Here is a 22622-nt window from a genome sequence, read left to right as displayed (position 1 = left end):
CAGGTAGATTTTTTTTACTTTTTAAATTTTTGAACAGCTTAGAAGAATATATTTCATTGAATACATTATAGAACTCACTCAAATATCTTTAACCAGCTTGCATGTCGGGCAATATGAATTTTCTTCCTTTGCTTAAACTGCAAACCTGATAGGTATAGCTGTATCGGAGACTTTTATTTATGTAAAACAGAGAGCAAAGACTGCCTAAGCACACCATATATAAGCTACCTACCTAAAATACACATACTAAAATAGTATTTAAAAAAAAAATAAATAAATAAAAGAGTAAGCAAACATTAGCGATAGAGATTTAAAAAAAAAAAAAAAAAACCTGAAAAACTGAAGGCTTCCAACTCATTTGCAATTACTGCCAAGGATATTAATTTCAAGAGTCCAACAGAACACTATGAGATAACAAGAATGAGGCATTTTATCTTAGCTATGGACCTTTTTCATATTGATGTTGACTACCTAGAGCTCATTTCTTCAAGAATTCTCACATGGAAAAATGCTTCCAGAAAAAACAAAAAGAAAATAAAGAAAAGTATCCCAGATGACCATAGTTTGCTGTGCAAACTGCAAAAAAGGATCTATTGATTTATCTGTAATTCATTGATTCTGGCAGTGTGCTGCAGAATACGATGATTGGGCTTTGGCGGCAAAGCAAACAACCAACAACAACAATAAACACAAAATTGCCAAAACCTTAGCTTCCCATTCAGCGAACTTGGAATGTTTCTGCTCTTTTTCTTCCCGTCTTCTTGAAGCAAGGATGATGGTTCTACATGATTGAGAGGAGAGGATAGAATTTATGATTCTTCTCATCAGTTCGCTCGTGTTGCTAACTGCTGTCCTGAAATGATTGACCACTGAAATGTCATTGATGTTATAATGAAAAATTACGGAGTAGAAGCAATGAGATAGCCCACGAAATCCAACATGGGAACTGGAAAAGCTGTGTAATGTTTTAAAATGCAGTTCACAACAAGCTGAGCCACGCAAGCATAAATTTATCCTCGAAATCATTTATAATTAGATTATGATATGGTGTACTGGGATGATAGGGCTTCATGAACTATATTACCCACAAAAGAACAAAACAAAACAAAATCAAATCAAAACAAAACAAAAGTATAAATCGATTTTAAATTGGTATAAGACTCGTGACAAAAGTAAAATAATGAGAAATCAAAATAATGGTGAGACCCACAAATGTTGAAAGTTGGAATAGGACCAACGAAGTTAAGAATTATTTCCACATTTTTTTTTCCAACAAGAAACAACATTTTATTGATAAATGAAAAGGACAGGATCCAAAGTTAACAATGAGCAAGAAACAAACTTTCCACTAATATAAACATTGAGTGCAAATGAGAGAAACTGAGTCCCATTCTCCAGTTCACATTTCCAATATGCAATCATGGCCTTATTGATTGGCAGCTTTGACATTATAATAGGATCTTGTGTTGTTTTTCTTTTTCTGGTATAGGGAGAAAAGCACTTGCTGTGTTAAATGGTATTCGATCATTTACTTGATTAAATCAATTTCTTACCATATGTATGAATCAAAAACAATTATGGTATAATAGATATACTAACCCTAATCAAAAACAATTATGGTATAATAGATATACTAACCCTTACCAAATATGTGATGAATAATAAGGGACAACAATCAGCTCCCTGTAGAAGGCCTTCGCTTAATCACCAAATCATCAGCTGAATAGTAATCAGCGATGAGCCGATACATGTATGATGAGTTATGGCCACCTCTGTCAAAGTGACAAGAGTAACTAATGAGAAATAAACAGACGAAATCAAGATCAATATAACAGCATTCCTCTTTTTCACTAAGAGAAAAAAAATCAATTGAAACCCAAAAATTTAAAAATCCAAAAACAAATATTCAATAGAAAAGTCAAACCAAAGCACCTTGCTTTAAAAATGGGGATCATTTAATTGAAACAAAATAAAATAATATAAAGAAATAATTGATAACAAAGATGATATTAAAAGAAAAACCCATCAATCAATATATGCCACTCCTTTTTATTTAGGAGTTGGGAAGTAGAGGAATGAAATACAACGCAAGAAAAAAAAAAAGCTTGAAACTGCTTTAGTCTTATGATTGGTTGGTAGGAAAAAAAGAACTGGACTTACGTGTCAGTAATAAATAAACTAACAAGTGATGGTGGCACATAGTCAAATGTTGGGTTGACTACATGGAGAAGAGGAGAACCAGTGTTAGTTCCAAAGTCCATGCAATCTGAAAATTCACCAAAGTCAAGTAGCTCTGACGGGGATCTCAGTTCATTGAGTAGAACTTCAGGATTGTGAGGATACAAGGGGCATAACTGTCAAATAAGTAACAAACATTCAGAAAAAAATTTTGTACAATATCCAGGAGCCACAATTAAAACTTTTCTCCATCCAATAGTGGAAGCTATATATCATGTCAAGACTATATTTAATATGTTTGAGTTACATTCTACATATCAATCCCTAACTATTGCAATAGTGTTACTTTGTTCTATAATACTAACCGCGTGTAAAATTAGAGTAAGAAATTAGAGAATCTTTTTAGTATGCATAAAGGCAGGTGAATAAGGGCAGGAGTAAGTGCGGATCTGCCTCATTGGTCTTTAAGTGTGTTTTGGCATCTACTCTTTTCTCATTTTTTTTTTAATCTCACACTAATTCAAGAGCTTTTTCTCCTTAACTTTGAGGTCAGAATAGGACTTGCAGTACCCCTCATTTCTATATTTTTTTAGGTTAAAATACTATTTTGGTCATTTTACTTTTAATTTGGTTCATTTTGATCCCTATTCTTTAAAATGTTTGTTTTAGTCCCCGTATTTTTTTAAAATGTTAATTTTGGTCCCTACAGTTAACCCACCGTTAAATGGGTTAAATAGATAACAAATTGATGACGTGGCATTGTTTCTTAATTTTTTTTTGGAAAGACATTTTTACTTCCCGTTCGGCTCACAAACAATCATATTCGACCATTTCCAATCACTTTCCATCCTTTTCCCTCCTTCCAAAAACCCATTTCCTCCATTTTCCCGCTTCCCAAACACATCCATCTCACACTTATACAGCTTCAGCCCTCAAGAACACAAACAAAGAACCCCCAAATCTCTCTGTTCTGATCTCTGTCCGTTGGTGTTGTGTTCCTTTATGGCCATGGTTTCATTCCCATTTGTTTGTTTGGAAATTAACTCTCCCTCTGTTCTTCAATTCCGCAATCATACTTACCACAAGAATTTGAGTATTCTCAGAGAAAACAATAAACCCAATAAAGACCCTAATTGAAATTTTCTTCAGAAAGCTGCGGCTATGGCCTTCGGCTTCGACTTTTCTGCCATAATTTCCAAAGAATTCCAACACCCACTTCCTGAAACCGCCAACCCACAAGTTCAAATCTCCAGCAATTTCGCTCCCGTCCCGGAGCAGCCAGTCAGGCACCACCTTCCGGTCATCGGAACCGTCCCAGACTGCATTAATATAGTCTACCTCTGCAACAGGACCAACCCGCTCTTCGAGCACACTGCCAGACACCACTTGTTTTTCGTTCTGTTTCACTTTCGTTTACTTGAAGATTAACACCCAGAGAGAATTAGAAATTAAATCAGGGAACATGCATAGAAGGGAAGGTTTGAGTGTCTGAGTATTGATCAATCTGTGAGTTTGTGGGTTAGGGGGTAAGAAGAAAATAGAACGTTTCTGCTTATGCCCTGCCCCTTGAAATCACCGAAGACAGTCGAAGGGGAGAAGAAAAAATGTGTTTAAAAAAAATATTAAGAAAAATGACATGTCATCGATCTGTTATCTATTTAACGATGGATTAACAGCAAGGACCAAAACGAATATTTTTCAAAAGTACAGGGACCAAAATGATGGGAATTGATGAATTCCCAGGGTGAGGGTCCTTCTATTTCTTTGGGCCTTTCTCTTGCCCTAACGAATCGGGATACCTTTGAGGTTTCCGCTTTGCTTTCTTTGGTGTCTCAGTTTTTTGTGTTCCCTGGGAGAGAGGATGTGAGGATTTGGACCATCCCAGCCCGTCCAAAGGTTTTTCTTGTAGTTCTTATTATCAAATTTTGAGCTCTCCGTCTTCTTCTTCTCCCCCTTCGACCCCTTGGTTCACCTATTTGTGGAAGATTAAAGTTCTGAAGAAGATCAAGTTCTTCGGGTGGTAGGTTCTTCTTGGAAAAGTTAATACCTTGGATCGTATCCAGAGGATGTCAAGTTTTTGGCTAGGTCCGCAGTGGTGTGTTCTCTGTAAGAGTGCCTCGAGAACCTTGATCATTTGCTGTGGACTAATCAGTTTGCTTAGGATCTTTGGCATCGTTTCTTTTTGTGCTTTGGGATTTCCTGGGTCCGTGCCAGGAATTGTAGGGCTATGATGGAGGAGGTGCTTCTATTCCTCTCTTTTCAGGATAAAGATTGTTTTTTGTGGCAGGCGTGCGTTCTAGCTATGTTATGGGGTATTTTGCTGGAGAGGAATCATAGAGTGTTTAGGGGGGTGGAAAAGCCTGTGGATTATGTTTGGGACATTGTTAGATTTAACACTTCCTTATGGGGCTCGGTTTCTCATCTCTTTTGTAATTATTCGCTTGACCTTATTCTTTTGGATCGTAGCCCTTTTCTTTAGGGGGCTTCCTCTTGTTGGGTTGTTTTTTGTATGCCCTTTTTAGGCCTTTTAGTGTATATTTTGTATCCTTTTCATTTTTCTCAATGAAAGTATTGTTTCGTATAAAAAAAAAAGAAAAAAAACATTTTCAAAGTACAGGGACTAAACTGAACCAAGTTAAAAGTACTAGGACTAAAAGAGTATTTTAACCATTTTTTTAATAGGAAGCAGAGCTTCATTAACCTAATGAAATATGCAAGAAGAAACCAAAGGAATTAAAAATGATCACCAATTGGTCTGTGTATCAAATAGAGAATAACTACAAACGGTTCTTAGAATTGAGACACCAAGAACAAGCATTATAGTCAAGTCTTCTATATTTATTATTGAAGATTCTTCTAATGCATTTTTATTTTTTTATTTTTTTTTGATGAAAACCAAACTTTCATTAAGAAACATAAACGAAATACAAGGGCATTAAAAAAAACCAACATGAAAGAAATACAAGGGCATAAAAAAAACCAGCTCCACAAAAGAAGTCCAAAACAAAGCTGCTATAGATCAAACTGCCGAATCAGAAAATGCAATAGCACAATTTTCTGATCTTTGAACTAATGACCAATGAGAACATTGAACCAAAGATTTTTGGTATATTTAGGAGGATGCATCATGTACTGGAAAATATCCAAAAGCCCGCTCCATAGCTTGTCCACCACCAGCCAAATAATAAGAGATTGGCATCTTCCAAATTGTTTTTGCATAGAGAATCAGTTGGGTTTAAGATACCAACTAGAATTCCTTCTCTATAGTATTAAGATACCATTCGTGTTAAAACAATCCAAGGTGAGGGTCCAGAAAACTTTATATTCTTTTTGGGGTTTTTTGATCTCTAAAGTTCCTCGCAGAAGACTGGAAGTTAGATATGGTCACTTCAGGTTGAGTGTTGGAATTGAGACTGAGAAGATCTCATTCTTATCATGCATTATCGCCTTGAATCCTGCCTTACAGAAAGTCTTTGGCATTCTATACATTGGATAAGACAAACCCAATCAACAAACTCCTAGTTGTAAAGACGTCCCCTGAGCTTAAAGCTCTCACTCTATATCATCAGAGTTTCTGGCTTTTTTAAACCTAATTAATTTATTGGGTGAAGCCATAAAGAGTCTACGACTGCACCATGAGAGGTCCCTCTTCTCCATTCATCCAACCAGAGAAGTGTATTAACACCATTCCTAACTTTCATTCAAGGGAACTGATCGTAAGACCCCAACATTTTAATGATGCTTGACACGTCTTCTGCAACTACCTTATTTACATTACTTAGGCAGCAACGAGCAACCAATCTTCCTATATTTGCTCAAAATTGTTCTTTCTAAAGTTTTTTTTTTAGATAAGAAACATATCTGTATTGATAAAAAAAGAGAAACAAACTAGAGGCTGGGGTAGAGGGAACCCCACCAAACAAACTAAACAACCGCTTCCCAATTGTTCATAAACATGGAAAGGTTGTAGTTACAAAAGAATTTACTATAAGTGATGCACCACCGAGAGGTCGTGTGCTGTACATTCCTACAAAATAAACCAAAAGTAGTCGACTTATCTTCAAACATGCGAGAATTCCTTTCCAGCCATAGACTCCATAGGAGAGCCCTTGAAGCACACTTCCAAATAAACTTAGCCTTTTTAGGAAGAGTCCACCCGTGAAGCACTTCAACCATCCAATCATCTATCATTTTTGGGAAGCAAATAGAAATTTCAAAGGTGTTTAAGAGGAGACACCAGTTCTTTTCCGCAAAAGAACAATGCAGAAAAATGTGATCTATGTTCTCACTGTGATTCAAACAAAAGGAGCAGACCGAAGGGGATAACACCCAATTCTTGCACTTTTTCTGTAGATTCTCATGAGTATTAAGGCTTCTATGAGCAAGAGACCAAAGGAAGACTTTGATCTTTTTTGGGACCTTGAAGTTCCATATTGCCGAGATGAGGGGTGATCTCAAAGATGGGCTACGATCCAACAGCTTCAAACGGGCCGAGCGAGTAGAGAACTGACCATTTTTTCCAGGAGGCCATAAAACCCGATCCTCCCCCTCACCTAGTCGCACCACATCGATAACTTGGATAAGATTTATCCAGTTTTCAAGCTCCCAATCAAAAAGACCTCTACGCAGACCTAGATCCCAATCATTCTCATTAGCATTCCAACACTCCATGACTGTGGCTTCCTTTTTTGTAGAGAGATTGAACATGTCAGGGAACCTCTTTTGGAGAGAGTCATTCCCAATCCAACTGTCCGACCAGAATTTAATACGATTCCCTCGTCTTGAACTTAAGGAATTTGGAAAAAAACGAGCTGTTCTTGAAAATATCGAACCACGGTCTTCCTTTGGCACAACCTTTAGGAGGAAGGGTATTCTACCCGTGAGGCTCTTTACCGTAGATGCTAGCTATCACCTTCCTCCAAAGCGCATTGTCTTCTTGGGTGAATCTCCAAAGCCATTTAAGTAGTAAACTGTTGTTCTTTTGTTGTAAAGACCCTATACCAAGACCTCCATATTGCAACGGAAGAGCGGTCTTTCCCCAATTCACCAGGTGAGTAATAGAGCCATTATTGCTATTTCCTTTCCAGAAGAAATCCCGAGACAGCTTCTCAATTTCCTTTATAACCTTCGTAGGAGCCTTTAAAACCGAGAAGTAGTATAGGGGAAGACTTGTGATCACCGATTGCGCAAGAGTGAGTCTACCTCCTTTTGAAATGAAGAGGTTCTTCCATTTGTCTATCTTTTGCCTTATTTTTTCAATCAGAGGATCCCAAAAAGCTTTTTTCTTATAATTGCCACCCAAAGGAATTCCCAGATACGAAAAAGGAAGCCTTTCCACTTTACAGCCAAACATTCTAGCTTTGTCTTGAAGAACATTTTCTTCTACATGAATTCCTATAATAGTTGTTTTCGAAAGATTCAACGACAGCCCCGAAGCCTGTAGGAAAATTTCCAAGATCATCCACCATTTTTCCAACATGCCTATCTCATTTGGACAGAAAATCATCGTATCATCGGCATATTGCAAGTGAGAGACTTCCACCTCCTCCCTACCAATGCCAAAGCCTTTGATCAGCCTTCTTTGACTACAAAAATGGATCATTCTACTGAAAGAATCACCAACTAAGGTGAAAAGGAAGGGGGAGAGAGGGTCCCCTTGCCTCAACCCTCTTTTGGCAAGAATTTTACCCTGGGGCCGACCATTAATAAGAATAGAAAAATTAGTGGAAGTTAAACAACCCATAATCCATTTTCTCCATCTGGACCCAAAGCCCTTCTGTTCCATGACTGCTTCCAAATAAAGCCAATCTACCTTGTCGTAAGCCTTCTTATAATCTAGCTTGAGAACAAAGCCTGACTTGTTTCTCACCTCCCAATCCCCAACAGCCTTTGAAGCAATAAGGATAGCATCAATTATTTGACGACCTTCGATGAAAGCAGACTGTGCATCGTGAATTATCATTGATAAAACTTTCTTAAGTCTTTCCGCGAGCACTTTTGAGATGATCTTATACAAAGATGTTACCAAACTAATCGGTCTGTACTCGCCAACCTTCATAGCCTTCTTCTTCTTAGGAATTAAACAAATATAAGTCTCATTTGTGCACCTGTTGATAACCCCATTTCTGAAAAAATCTTGGAACACCCCCAATAAATCTTGCTTGATAATGTTCCAGGACTTTTTGAAGAATTCATTTGAGAAGCCATCCAGCCCTGGGGACTTCAAATTTCCGAGGCTAAAAACAGCTTGCTGAATTTCCTCTATATCGAAGGGCTCTCCAGCCAAGTTGTCCAACGATCCTCAAGACCTTCCCATTGAACGTCTTCAATCAGAAAACGAGGTCCCGAGGAATCCCCATATAATCGCTCGTAGAACCCAACAATTTCCTTAACAATCTCGTTTTCAGAGGAAAGTACCTCTCCATTGTCTTTTTCTAACATGGAAATGATGGTTTTAGATTTCCTAGCCGAAGACCATCTATGAAAAAAGTTAGAATTTTCATCCCCCTCCTTGAGCCAATTTAGCTTACATTTTTAGGCCCATTTCCTCTGCTCTCTGATGGACAAAATAAGGAAATTCTTTCTGTGCTCCTCTCTTTCAACCTTCTCTGTCTTAGAAAGAAGTCTAACTTCTTCAAGTTTGTCAAGCCCTTCTATTCTTCGTTCGCAGTCTCTAAGGTCGTTTTCAACAACCCCGAAAGTCTCTTTGTTCTACTTTCTCAGCCGAATCTTGATTTCTTTCAGCTTATTCATAAAAACATAGCCGGGCCACCCGAAAGTGGGGAGAGAATTCCACCAAGACTCAATGTTATCCTTGAAAGAAGGATGATCCAACCACATATTTTCAAAGCGGAAAGGGGAGGGACCCCATTTCTGGTTGCCTAAACGCAATAAGAGAGGGAAATGGTCCGAGGTTGTACGAGGGAGTCTGAGCAGCTCGACTTCCTTAAAATCTTCCACCCACCCCTGAGAAAGGAAGAATCTGTCAATACGAGTAGCCACTGGGTTAATTCTGCCATCAGACCATGTGTACAAGCCATTCTTCATTGGGACGTCAACTAGATTCAAATTATCTATCAACAAGTTAAAATTCCGCATACTCCTCGTCACTCTGCCTCCACTAGATTTATCTTCCAGCCGTCTAACCACGTTAAAATCACCCCCCACACACCAGCGGTCTGCACAAAGACCATTTAGGTCCAAGATTTCTTGCCAAAAATCATCTCTGGCTTTGTAAGTTGAGGGCCCATAGACACCTGTAATCCAACCAACAAAGCTATTTTTGAAAATAACCCAAATAGAGACAGAGAACGTACCTAAAACCGTCTCTTCCACCTGAACTGAATTCTGGTTCCACATAATGATCACGCCCCCCGCCAATCCTTCTGCATTCAGCTCGGACCAGCCAATGTGTCTCGAGCTCCAGATGGATTTCACTAAACTCCTGTCTATCGTGTTGGGGCTATTTTTGACTAAAAGGGACTTCACCAGCACTCTTTTGGAGGGAGAGTCGAGGCCTCTAACGTTCCAGGAGATAACTTTCATTCAGAAACCATCAGTCGCTCAGATTCATCTACATCCTTTGCCTCTAATTCTCTCTCCATGGCCCTAAGAAGGTTCGTGATCTCTCTGGATTTTTTCTTGGTGGACACGCTACCTTTGGCAGAAATCGGTCTAATGCACATCTTACACTCCCATAGAGATCGAACCAACTTTCTAGAGAAAGGAAACTTGTCTGAAACTTCATCATCATCCTCAGAAACTTCCTCCTCCGAGGCCTGAATAGACTGACCCGAACCATTCTGTTCTATAATTCTAAGTGCCAACGGAGAGCTGCCCTCCCCTTCCTTTTCCGTTGTCCTGTTCATTTCTACATCATCTACCCTTCCATTCTGATTTTCCTCTTCTTGAAAACAAACAAAGTAGCCCTCAGGTAAATTTTCTTGGGATTCAACCAGAGGGGTTGCCTCCACAAAAACTTCCTCTTCACTGCTTATGCTGAAAACAGACCTGTCTTACCCATCTTCTTTCCGTTCAGCCTCCTTCTTTTTGTCATTTCCTTTGCTTTGTAAAAGGTCCGTAGAATGGATTTTGCCATTTTTGTGAAAGAGGCGGGTTTGATTTCTTTTAGAAAAGGACACTGCCTTATCTTTTCCTTTTGCTCCTTTCAAATCGCCTTGGGAAGCGGGAAAAGTCTGAGTGTTGGACTTTGTCATCCTTACACGGTACCACAATGTCCTTTTGTTTGTCTTCCTCCAAAGTGGGGCCCATTACCTCTTTATCCTTATTTTGAAAGGACATACTAACTTCTGGATGCTGCAAAAAGGAACCTACTTCTAGGTGTTCCTCCGGCGGGAAAGGGTACCTTATAGTAACCACTGGGTAATGGCAACCATCTTCTATTCTCCAGCGGTCTGCGGCATTGAAATCTGGACTCTCAAAACCTTGGTAGAACACCCTTGCTGCCTCCGGCAAAAAACCTCCATGAATGCCGACATCTTTTCCGGCGAGCCACTTACTTTCTTCATAAGGAACTACTTTGGCCTGAAAGCAATGAGGGCCGTCGACCAAGCAAATCTCAGCCGGAATAAAACCACAGTAGTTTCCTTTGACTTTGATTGCCACATCGAAACATTCAATAAAGCATGAGTTGTTGTCGTCGTAATCAAGGAAACCCCCCAAGGCGTTTCCTACTGCCTTGAAAGTGGCTAGGCTCCATAAGTGTAGAGGAATGTTTCTCACCTTCACCCAACTACCATACGAAGGAAACAAAAAATCTCTACCATGGATTGTGGGGTTCCATTCTTCAACTTTGACTGTTAAGGGGCCGAAAGTGACCCACCCTTTATTCGACAGAAGAAGACGAGCCATCTCTGTAGAGGGGCATTTAAGGAGGGCCTTGTCAGCTTGGAAGGGATTAAACAACTCTCTGTTTGTTCTTTAATGACATTCACAATACGACTCCAATCGTCATGGAAATCCCTACGAGTGAGTATAACTGTCTCTTCCCAATTCAAAGGTCGGACTTCCATTCCTGCAGCCCCTTTTCTTTGTTGTTTCCTCCATTCAATTTCAGTTTTCAGCTTCAAAGATGCATCCCTCTCTTTCTGCTTCGTTTTCACTATGTTGCAAAGGAAAGATTTTCTCTACTAAAGAGCTTACTAGAGGAAGAAGAGGCAGACACTGGACTCACCTTAGCAGAACTCACCTTAACTGTAGAAGCGGTGGCCATCTCATTTTTTCCATTCAAGAAATCGATGATCAAGGTACTGAAAAGCTTCCATCCTTTGCAATCTTCGTCCGAGGGGATGACTAAATTTATTTTCCCTCCCGAGCTCTGAACCTTTGTCACTTCTAAAAACCTCCCTCTTTTGTTTGTCGTTTTCTGTAGCCAGAGAAAACCACCATTGCAATTCGTCTTTCTGAAGAACTTTTGTGTTTGTGGGGCAAGGAGTAAGTCTTCCACACTGTCGGCTATCCAGACCGCCGCTACCGCTTCCACTGTGATCTCAAAGAGTCTTCGACCATGTTTTTCAACAAATCTTACAAAGTTCCCATTCTTTTTCCTATCGTATTCACAAGAGAAAACCTTGTTCTCAATCCTTACCGAAGGCTTTCCCATCGAAAAGACCATTAAAATGCAACATCTTCTGGCACGGCGGTGAGGGAGGAGAGAAGGGGGGGCTGGGGAAGAGGCATAGTAGAGAGGATTTTTTATATCACAACTCCACCTTTCTCAATTCATACAAAAAGATGATCATTGAATTGACTTTTTGGTATCCGTAAGACTATGATGAAGACAAAACTTGGATAAACACAACCGTGGTTCTTTTTTCTCCAAGGTAACTAAGGGATATCTTGCTCTGTTCTTTCTAAAGTGAATTGGGATCATCTGAAAAACACCAAAGCCATTTTGTAAGAAGAGCCTGACTCCTTTCTCAAGTCTTCACGATATAGAGACCACCAAGCAAAAAGGGAAGAGACACAAGCTTCAAAGTTATCAAGTTACAACTGCATTCATGTTAGCACCTTCCCAAAGAAAATTCTTGGTGCATTCGTCCATATTATACAGAATAACCTTATCGAAGACCAAGAGATAATAAGAAGATTGCTTGGATCAAAGCAAGGTGGTCCCCCTTTTGATATGGGATCCATTCTCCATTTAGCAAGCATGAGACCAACCTTCTCCACCAAGGGGTTCCAAAATTCCAGACTTTGGCTTACCACTTAAAGGTGTGCCCGAATAAACCATAGGAAAGGAGCCTTTAGAGCAGCCCAAATTTTAGCAACTTTCTAAAGGAAAAATTCCTCCTAATCAATGTTGATGCTAACCACATTAGGCCTGATTTAATTTTACTACATACTGTTGTAGAAACAGTCTGGAATTCTAGCTTACATTTCTTCTGAATAAATGTATGTTACAGCAACTTGCAGATTCAACCAACTAGCATTGTTTCTAAGTTTTCTCTCGATCTATAGAACATGAAACTATTCGTATTTATTGATACCAAACATTAGTCAGAAAAGTTATACTTCTAAGATACATAATATGATCCAACAGTTGGCATAGCCTTTTCTCTTTCAGTTTGATTAGTACAAAAGCAATCAAGAGAGGGGGAATTTTGCGTCCACCACAATTTCTTTCTTTAGATGACTAAGCCAATTTGGGGGCAGAGTTCAAAATAAAAGCAGATGAAATTTTTTTCATTTCATAGATTTTCATTGTTGCTTTCTGGTCTAGATCAGAACCCCACCCCACATAATTATAGGGCAATAAATCCTTTGTTCCCTATATTGTCTCATAGAGTCAAAAGATTCTTCATGATAACATGGCCATAGATAATTTCATTTATAGAAAAAGAAATTTCTAATTTTATCGTGCTTTCCCCTCCACATGTATAAAGTGAAGATTCTTACACATTCTTTGATTATCACCTCATCCTTTCTACTGAAGTTTGTATTCCATGGGACATGGTACACACCTGTATTTTCCCATCACAATTTCTTCAGACAAACTAGGCAGTTATGCTGTGCAATTATCCCCCTAACGAAGATACAAGCCGAGTTACTGCCCAAAGCTCTAGCTCACCTTCATCATAGCAGTCGGTAGTCATAACCACAACCTCTAGTTCAGTCACTAAGCTGTATGCACTTTAGATGCATGGATGTTAAAGTTAATTGATTAAGGTAATCTCTCCCCATCACCCTTCACGTCTCCAAGTAGTTAAAATGTTTCCAAATAAGAAATCAAACTACTTTTTGGGAAAAGATTAAGAGGGATCTAAAAGGTATTCAGGCCTTAACATAGCAGAGATTTTTCAAAGGAAACTACATTCTCCGTCTTTATCGCCTTCAGTTTGTGTATCATGTGTTGGGGAATAGTGAATGTCAAAATCACCTCTTTTTCTCTTGTTCTTACACACTTAATGGCTGGTCCTCCTTATTCTAGATCTTCAACATGCAATGGATTTTTGACAAAGAAGCAAGTAAGAATGTTAATCAGTTACTAATTGGCCCATTCTTACTGGCCAAGGCCGATTTTTTATGGATTAATACGGTTAAATCCGTAACCTCAGAAGTTTTGAAGACAATAAAAAATCTTGGGTGGAATGTTTTGACTTAGCCATTTACAAAGCTTCACAATGGTGCTCTTTTTCCAATTTATTTTTTCATCATTATATTTGTTTAAATTGGGAGGCTTTCAATTTCTCATTAGATTACTGTTTTTTTCTGGATTTCCCATTCTTTTTCAATCTTAAAGTGAGTTTATATCTACTGAACATTTTTGTATATTTTCATTATATCAAAGTTTCTTGTACAATAAAAACAGGGCTGTCTATCGCAATTAGCAAACCAGACAATTTGACATGATCAATACAATCCTGATGAAGAAACAATATGAGGGTGAAAATGCTCCGATGCTATATATTATACCGAAATTCAAACTCAGCCTAATTCATAACGTTACCTTATGACTACCGGCTAGTACAACAAAAGGAACAGCATGCCTTTTAGCTGCAAGGGCAACCATATTCAACCCAACAGGTGCCGTGACACCACCATTTGCCATGACAGCATGAGCTCCAATTATTACCTTGCAGAACAGATTTGAAAATGAAGCTATCAGTTCTCATGTGCATCCCATTTCATGCAAAGATTGAAAGAATGCGTATTTATACATGTATACACACTACAGCTACCACCTACCATATTCACCCGGGAGATCATGGCAAAAACTGCAGAATCAGTAATCAGTGTGGTTTGTAAACCTCTTGTAACCAACTCCTTAGCAAGCAGATGACCCTGATATCTGTGGTAACATTCAAAACAGACAAGCCATAGACTTAACAAAAAATATCTAAGTGTAATATAAATCTGCATCCTAACATACAGCTAGCTATTAGCACATACCTTGGAGCACCCTCAGCAACAAACACACGGAAGGACCTTTTCTTCTCCTTAGCAGCACAAAGAAATTCCAAAACTGTTCGGGAACTCCCCAGAGTTAATATTACCTCGCTGAAAAGTGGTATTCAATATACATTAGGATATTGAGGTAAATTCTTAAAGATGAAATTCTAAATTATAATTTCATATATGAAAGTCCTCTAAGTTCCAACTGCATATTTCAGATGAAGCCAGAAACACTGAACAATGCTAGTAAATCCAGTGTTTTCGAGGCGCAAGGTCACCTCAAGGCGACAAGCCCTTAGATCGCCTTAAGGCGAGAGGCGATAAAAAGGCGACGCCTAAGTGAAGCAAGGCGCACCTTTATTTATATATATATATATATATATATATATATATATATATATATATATAAAATTCCAAAGTTATAATAGATTAAATAAGATTAATCAGTAAATATATCAAGTAAAATAAAGAAGCGTGTTTTAAAACATTAAAACATTAAAAAAATAATTTAATATTTAAATAAAAGTTCACTTAAATTAACAAATAAAAATTTTAATAATTTAATATTTAAATAAAAGTTCATTTAAGTTAAAAAATAAAAATTTTAAAAGTTTTTATATCGTAAAACGCAATGGCAATAACCCATTTAAGCTGCCATCTGTTTATTAGTCACCATGCATGGCACTAGCACTAAATGTTCTTGAAAATAATACCATGCATGACCCTCATTTAATGCTTCTTGAAAATGTAATTCTGGCTTTTGCTTTTCTCCCACTTTTCTTATTTTTCTTCTCTTTGCATCTGAATCTTCTTCTTCCTAATTTCGACACTTCTTTTTCCTTCCACTCTTCTACTTTTCATTCTTCTTTCTTCGACCTTTCATTCTCCTTCCATCCTAATGTTTTTTCCTTTTAATTTCGACGATCGACAGAGGCAAATAGTTGCCGGCAAAGACAAAGAAGGTGAACCAAAAACAAAGAAGCTGTCAAGGAGAATTTGGATAATTTTTAGGGTTTTTCATTTGAGGTGAGCTTGTTGTGCGCCCGCCTTCAACACGGCGATCGCCTTGCCTCAGGCGAGAGGCGAGCAAAGGCACGCCGAGGCGCGCCAAGGCGAGCGCCCGGTTGAAGGCGCTCGCCTGGGCACGTTGCAAGGCGCACCTGGGCGAAATCGCCTCGCCTCTCGCCCGAGGCGAGCGCCCGGGTGCGCCTCGAAATCACTGAGTAAATCAAATACAAACTTATGCAGTTGAACACATATTGGAGCTAATTTAATAATAAAAAGAAGAGCCGAAGGGCATGATCAACAAAAATGTTGAATGCCTTACACACAACTCTTTCCTGTATATTCCCTCAGACCCACAACCTCTAATAGTTTTACATAAGACAATCCCGATCGTTATTCATATACCATGCATTACATCCCACTATTCGCTTATCCAACACCCCCTCCTGTTAGTACATGTTGAACTCACTGATAGGTCAAAGGTTTCTATCAATCCCCACCACCCAAACTTTCACCTTGCCCTCCAGGTAGAAAGCAGGGACCTGGTTATTGATGAGATAAAAGGCTTCCCATGTAGTTTCCTCAAGTTGCTGTCCAACCCACAGAATCAACACCTCCAAGCCATGTGCTGGATCTGATTGTGATAGGCAAAACCCCCCAAAGCAGCAGTAGGCACGATGGAGAACTCAAGCTTAGGACTCATTTCAGCTGATAAGTGGTTGGACAGCAAGTTTCCTAGCCTGGAGTTGGGAAGCATGGAATATTGGGTGAATTCCTGAAGTAGATGGTAGTTGCACCTTGTATGCCGCCTTTCAAATCCTTTCCAAGGACCTTGGCAGCATTTGATTAGCCATTTAATTAGTTGACCAATCTCCGTTGGAGACTCTACATTCAGCAGCCATCACTTTCCTCCATACAGGGTACTCTTCCCAAGTAAATCACCACAGTTGTTTTGTCAAAAGAAAGATTTTTCAAAGGTTTCCAAAATCAAGACCAAAAGAAATGGGTTAGTTGACCTTGTACCACCTAACCAAGGTGAAAGCCTCCTTCCTTGTTGCGGCCTTCCTAGTAAAAATATATCATAGATTTTACAATGATGAAGACATCGTTTGGGGCACAAAAAAAGTGGGAATGGGTTGGAAGGTTTGAGGGAGAAGCTTGGATGAGGGTTAACTATGAACTTTTTAGGGACTAATATTTTCCAGATTAACAACTTGCTTTGAATAATTTCAGAGGTTGAAGATCCACACTAATATTTTCCAGATTAACAACTTGCTTTGAATCATTTCAGCGGTTAAAGTCCAAAAGTGGATGCTCTTTGGGTTACCATTTTGAGGGAGACCAAAGTTGGGGATTGGCCAAGAGTCAATACTGCAACCCATAATAGAAGCCAGCTCTTGAACTTCAATAGCTTCACAATTGATACTTAATACCTTTATTTGTTCGTATACTTTTTTTTATTAAGAAACAGAGAAGGAGCGTATGAATGATAGCTACAAAATAAGACAACCTATGGATCGGGGAAGAGTTTTTTTTTTTTTTTTATAACTAAGAGTCGGAGCTTTGCTCCCCTATACTCAAGGGCACCTGCACCCACCCCAAGGCTCGGACCTAGGAGACATCAAAGGTTCTAGGTATCAAACTCACCGAAAGGTTCGAACTTGAGATCTCTAAGCCAATATGACCAAGAGATCCTAAGCCCTTGCCAACTAGGCTACCCTGGGGAACATACCCATTTAAAAATTAATCCCAGTAATAATTTGAGATCAACAATCTTGAAAGATTGAGGAACTTATCCTTCCAGGCAGAAGATAAAAGAATCTTTCTGCTAGGTTGCTTTTCCAACTTTGAAGGCACCAATAGTAGACCTTCATGAGACGTCTCCTAAAACAATTTGTCGCAAGGATAAAAATAAGGGAAGAAGGGTCTCCTTGTCTAATCTATCTGGAAGGTTGGATCTTACCATTTGGCTTACCATTTCTAAAAATATAAAATTTTGAGTTAGTGGGGCAAGCTACAATCCAAACCCTCCGATATGTGAAGCTTTCGATATAAGGGGCAATCTAAAGAGCAACTTATCAGAACGGAAATAAAACACATGATAAAAACAGATGACAAGTTTTGCATAAGGACCCCTTGAGTACGATATAGTAATTAGGATACATTAAAAATACTTCCCAAAGTTAATAACCCTATACTGGTTCAGTAAGTCATAAACCAGATGGTCCAATCCAAATCAATATGATATCAAGGACACAAAAAAACAGGTTAGCTTACTAAAATTAGATTAACATGAGATATACTTTTGATGGATGTGTTCCACTGCTTGCTCAGCAATCTGTTCGTGACAAGTTGCAATATCTTGAATGAGTTCATTAACAGCTTCAATTACATCGTGCTTGAGTTTCCGACTCCTCGAACTCTTATCAGCAGCTGTTAGAAAGAAAAACTTGCATTCCAAATGAAAAAAATAATAATAAATAATAAAATGAAAAGAACCACTCTACATTTAACTAACAAATAGAAATAAATGGACAAATAAGATAATGTTGAAACACACACATGCACAGAGTGTACATTTTCCAAATAGACTTTTGTTCAAGAGAATTAGAAAGAACATAACACTATCATTTATCAGGGACCCTACTTCCTACTAAAATCAAAAGAGAGAGCAATGAGCAATAACCAACGAAGGAGGTGAATAGTTTCCAGTATAAAAGATCCATGGATGCTACAGGTTCCCTTATTATGCCTTATCGCTAATTCCCTGAAGAGTCTAAAAATGGATCCTACTCCATATAATCTCACTTGTTCAAGTACTTTTTTTTTAATCAGAAACAAAGAACATTATGATGTTCTTTATCGTTACAGGTTCCCTTATTATGCCTTGTCGATAATTCCCTGAACTGAAGAGACTAAAAGTGGATCCTGCTCCATATAATCTCGCTTATTCAAGTACATTTATTTTTCTTTTGATCAGAAACAAAGAACATTATGATGGAATCACCAAAAAATACAGCCTAGGAGTGGGTGTAGAGAGAACCCCTCCTAAGAGACCACTAGTTTATATAAAAGCCTTCCAATTTCAAATGATCATAGATAGACTATAATTACAAAGTAAACTATTCCTCATCAATCATATTTTTCCTTTAAATCTAAACAGCTGGATCTCCAAGTATTCATATAAAGGCATTGCAACCAAAAGGGGTCTTAAATCCCAATTTACTCTAAGAGGAAAGAATCAGAACTTTCCAAGGGCATAATTATGAAGCTATATATACATATAAATTTCAACTCCCCAAAAATTATTTTTCATGCCTAAAAGTTAATATATATAATATCCATTAGAAGTTGAAGAAGCCAATAATTTTCTAAATAAATGTTTGACAATAATATTTTCCTTTTATATCCATGAGTGTCCAGGCTTGCTAACGTGCACATCAACTAATCTCAACTAATCTCACAGGAGAACCAATTGACCCTATTACATTTGATTCCAAAGGTAGGTAGACACCATGATTTGAACTCACTCCCATAGTAGTTGAATGTAACAATAAGATTTGACAAAGAAATCCAAAATCAAACAAACTTTTCCAAACGATTTCGAAATTCTATTAGAAAAGAAAATACATAACCAAATATGTCAATATACTTATTTGTTCAAAACCAAACAACAAAGAAACTTTTATCTCATTCCCCATGACACATTTTTGCGGAAGCTTGCTGTGCTTTCTTAAAAGCAAAGCTTGTATTTTGGATAATCACACAACAACTTCAGCCAGAAAAATCAGTAAAAATTTTGGATGTCACAATCAAATACCTTCGAGGACATCATAGACCTTACTAAGTAAGAAGCATGCAAAATACTAATCAGCATAAAACAAGGAAGCTTACATTTGCTTTTTCCTTCTGAATCACCTCCAGATGATGAAGTTTGATGGATAGATGTTTGGTTAGGAACGTCCTCAAGAAGAGTTTGCAAGGAAGGTGGCCGCAGAGCGCTTCTTGCAGCAGCTGCAACAGCAGCGGCTGACAGGGCCGGGCAATCATCTTTTTCAATGTCATCCTCATCATCACTAACTGCTGATAAGCTCAACCCAGCAATAGCAGCTGTGGTGAGAGAGAGATCCTCCTCTCTAATAATGTGCAAAACACGCCTCACAATATTACCCACAGCAAGCTCTGCAGTTGTACATTATCATATTAATGCAAATGAAGAGACTAAAAAATTAATAGATTTAAACCTAATAAACATGGCCACAACCAAATGGTGATAATTGGAATATATATACAAAATCGAGGCATGAGGCTAATGGTGATAATTGAGACGTGAGTAACAATTCATTTTGAGCCTGAACAAAGAACCAGCCACAAAAATATATTAAATTTTTGTAAAAGGGTAAAAACCAAAAACGAACATCCACCATATTTCATGAATTTTAGCCCTGAGATAATATTAAGAATGAAATCCTCGTCAACAACCAATCCAAGTTTAAACATTAAGTCATCATTAACAAAAGCCAATAAATCAATATATGTACCAACAGGATTCGCAGCAATCAGCTGCTCGCCAACAGCTTTCACAGCATCAATCAAAGCGGCAGCCTGATTCGTGTAGGGTATTCGCTGCTGCGAAATGACTGAACGAAGCAATTCAGCTGTAAGCTTCGCAGTGGCCAGGGAGCCCTCGATTTTACTGCCACAATATCCAACATGGAAACGAACTCTAATCCAATAAACACAACCAAAAATTCAATTTCCAGAAATACCAACAATCCCAGATAAACTAACCGCTTCTTAAGCTTGATAACAAAATCATTCACAACGGCTTGCACGTCTGGCATAATCCTGAACAGATATAATAAAACACATAAAACATTACTAGGTATAATAAAACACATAAAACACGCCAAACAATTCATGAGTATTCAAACAACAAACATCCCCATACGTAAGAGTTACTTACACTAAGCTCCCTACGCGCTACTAAGTTTGCAAAAGGGTTCCTAAAACAAAAGAGATCAATCGTGGGTTAGAATCCAGACATAAAAACTTAAATCGAAACCAAAAGTGGGTTTAAGCAAGTCAATACTTTCTAACTCACACCGAACCCACTTGGATTAAGAGTGGGTCGATATCGAAGGAGACCGATGCTCCAAAACTGAGTTCGAAAAGCCTGACGTCCTAAGAGGGGTGGGTCACTGCCTCACGTCCTCAAAATGATATTATAACATGAATTGCCGCTGGAACATCACTGGTCGCTCGTGGGTACCTTCTGTTTGTCGAGTACTGTCGCGGGTCGTGAGCCACCACCACCAATCACCGTCGACCAAAAGTCCCACCTGCTGCAAGACGCGCCGCCGCACTGATTTCACTGCAGATCGCGCCGGACTACGTCTACAGCCGCTGCACCGTCGAGTTCTAAAGGAAAGTACGCTGCTCTGCCGGATCGGAACTCGGACTGTCGTGAAGTGTTGCAGGGGGTACCGCCCGCCGCTCGTTCCGATAAGAGGCTGCCGCTGGCCGTCGAACTCCAACAGATTCCGACAATAGCACAGGTGGGGGCTGAAAACATGTGGGTTTCGTCGCACTGCTGTCGAGGGGGACGGGTCTGCTGCTACCGCCGTGCGCCGCTGCCAGTGGAGTCGTCCGGCGCCGCTGCCTCGCCGGTGAAGAAGAGTTGTGGGTGGCGGCTGGTAGGAAGGATGAAGAAGGATTAGACGAAATGTCAAGGGTGCGCTGTTTACTCAGTCAATTTTGCTCAAATAACCTAAATTATAAAAATTAACCCAACTGACCCAATTTTAATTTTTGTAAAGAGTATGTAATTACGAATATACCCCCAAATGAATTGAACTACAACAAATCTGTCGTTGAATCGTATGTTGGTGTAATTAAAACCATGGACGAGTTCCACTTGATTCATGGTCATGAATTTATTAAAGTACCACCAACTTAATAATTCCCTACCAAATTTTTGTACTATCATTTATTATATACCCACACGTTCTCACCGAGTGCAGAGAATAAAAATATGTTTCAGTTCGTATTGTCCAGAAACACATCTTTCACGTGGTTTTGAAGAACTTTCATACCTTTTCTAACATTTTTCACATCTTGAATCCATTAAAAGAAGTCAATTTTTCATCTCTGACCCCTTGAACGAGGTTAGTTTTTTATTGGTTCATAATATTGTTTTCGATTCGTCTAGAATATGATGTATTTAGTTGAAGTAAATGAAATTTCTGAATTTTTCAGTATTTTTGTGGGTAAAAGAAGTTACGTAAGTCAATGATTCATGGCCGTGTTTATTCGTTTAATGGCCGTGGTCAATGGTTTTATGATTAACGGCCGTGGTTTTAGGTCGATTGCATATACATAACCTTGATCAGCTTACAACCATGGTCCATTTTGTCGATTCGTGACCGGGGTGTTTATGACCACGGGTGTGGTTGTGTGATTAATGGTCGTGGTTACATGTTACCTCGGTCGTGGTTCTTAATTGTTTGATTCATGGCCTTGGTAGCATGTTCCTTCGCCGTGGTCTTTTATTATTTGATTCACGGTCGTGGTTGCAAATTCATGGTCGTGATTCACGGCCTTTATTATTATTTGATTAATGGCTGTTGTGACATGTTCCCGGGGTCGTGGTCCTCTAATGTTCGATTAAGGGCCATGGTTGTATGTTCCCTCGGCCGTGGTCCTCTAATGTTCGATTATGTGCCCTCACTCGTGTTTGTGCTTTATATTATGGTCGTGTCTGAAACTAACACGATCGTGGTAACTTTGATTACTTATTACTTGTGTGTTATTATTATTCTCCATGTAGGATGCGTCGACTATTTGTGATATATGGTGGCAAGTGGAACGAGGCTGGTACAGTGTACGAAGGTGGCGTCATGGGTGGGCTAGATGTTGATGAAACAATAACATATGCCAACCTAGTAAGTGCCTTACACATGCTTACTAGAATTGATCCTGACCAATTTGATCTTATTGTACAGTGCGTATATAGATTTGATTTT

The 22622-nt window shown here is 38.8% G+C and overlaps 1 protein-coding gene across 3 annotated transcripts; it reads right to left on the bottom strand.

Moving 5' to 3' along the window:
• Positions 1-332: 332 nt before the first annotated feature.
• On the bottom strand, positions 333-21354 carry LOC111011976 (uncharacterized). 3 transcript variants are annotated; one of them, XM_088124021.1, is made up of 12 exons: positions 20690-21354; positions 20564-20603; positions 20389-20445; positions 20139-20293; positions 19492-19779; positions 17901-18030; positions 14590-14697; positions 14386-14488; positions 14147-14272; positions 2161-2354; positions 1639-1772; positions 333-853 (listed from the first exon to the last, which is right to left on the bottom strand). In XM_088124021.1, exons 3-11 carry the CDS (start codon positions 20439-20441, stop codon positions 1676-1678), a joined length of 1254 nt encoding a protein of 417 aa, XP_087980147.1. In that variant the 5' UTR covers positions 20442-20445; positions 20564-20603; positions 20690-21354; the 3' UTR covers positions 333-853; positions 1639-1675. The 3 variants fall into 3 exon arrangements, with proteins under 3 accessions (XP_087980147.1, XP_087980145.1, XP_087980146.1); XM_088124019.1 differs by having other exon boundaries at positions 1645-1772; positions 20690-21353; XM_088124020.1 differs by having other exon boundaries at positions 1645-1772; positions 20870-21353.
• Between the last annotated feature and the right edge of the window lie 1268 nt (positions 21355-22622).

The sequence above is a fragment of the Momordica charantia genome, assembly GCF_013281855.1.
Source record: "Momordica charantia cultivar OHB3-1 chromosome 5 unlocalized genomic scaffold, Mcharantia_2.0 BLBB01000005.1, whole genome shotgun sequence".
Lineage (NCBI taxonomy): Eukaryota > Viridiplantae > Streptophyta > Magnoliopsida > Cucurbitales > Cucurbitaceae > Momordica > Momordica charantia.
Note: the sequence above shows the minus strand (reverse complement) of the source record. Positions and strands in the feature narration are given on the sequence as shown.

Excerpts from the sequence above, each read along its gene's own strand:
- LOC111011976 (XM_088124021.1), bottom strand. The coding sequence starts at position 20,441 with ATGCCAGACGTGCAAGCCGTTGTGAATGATTTTGTTATCAAGCTTAAG. Across the intron at positions 14,489-14,589 it reads GTTGCTGAGGGTGCTCCAAG|ATATCAGGGTCATCTGCTTG; the intron begins GTATGTGCTAAT and ends ATGTTACCACAG. Across the intron at positions 2,355-14,146 it reads TACTAGCCGGTAGTCATAAG|TTATGCCCCTTGTATCCTCA; the intron begins GTAACGTTATGA and ends CTTATTTGACAG.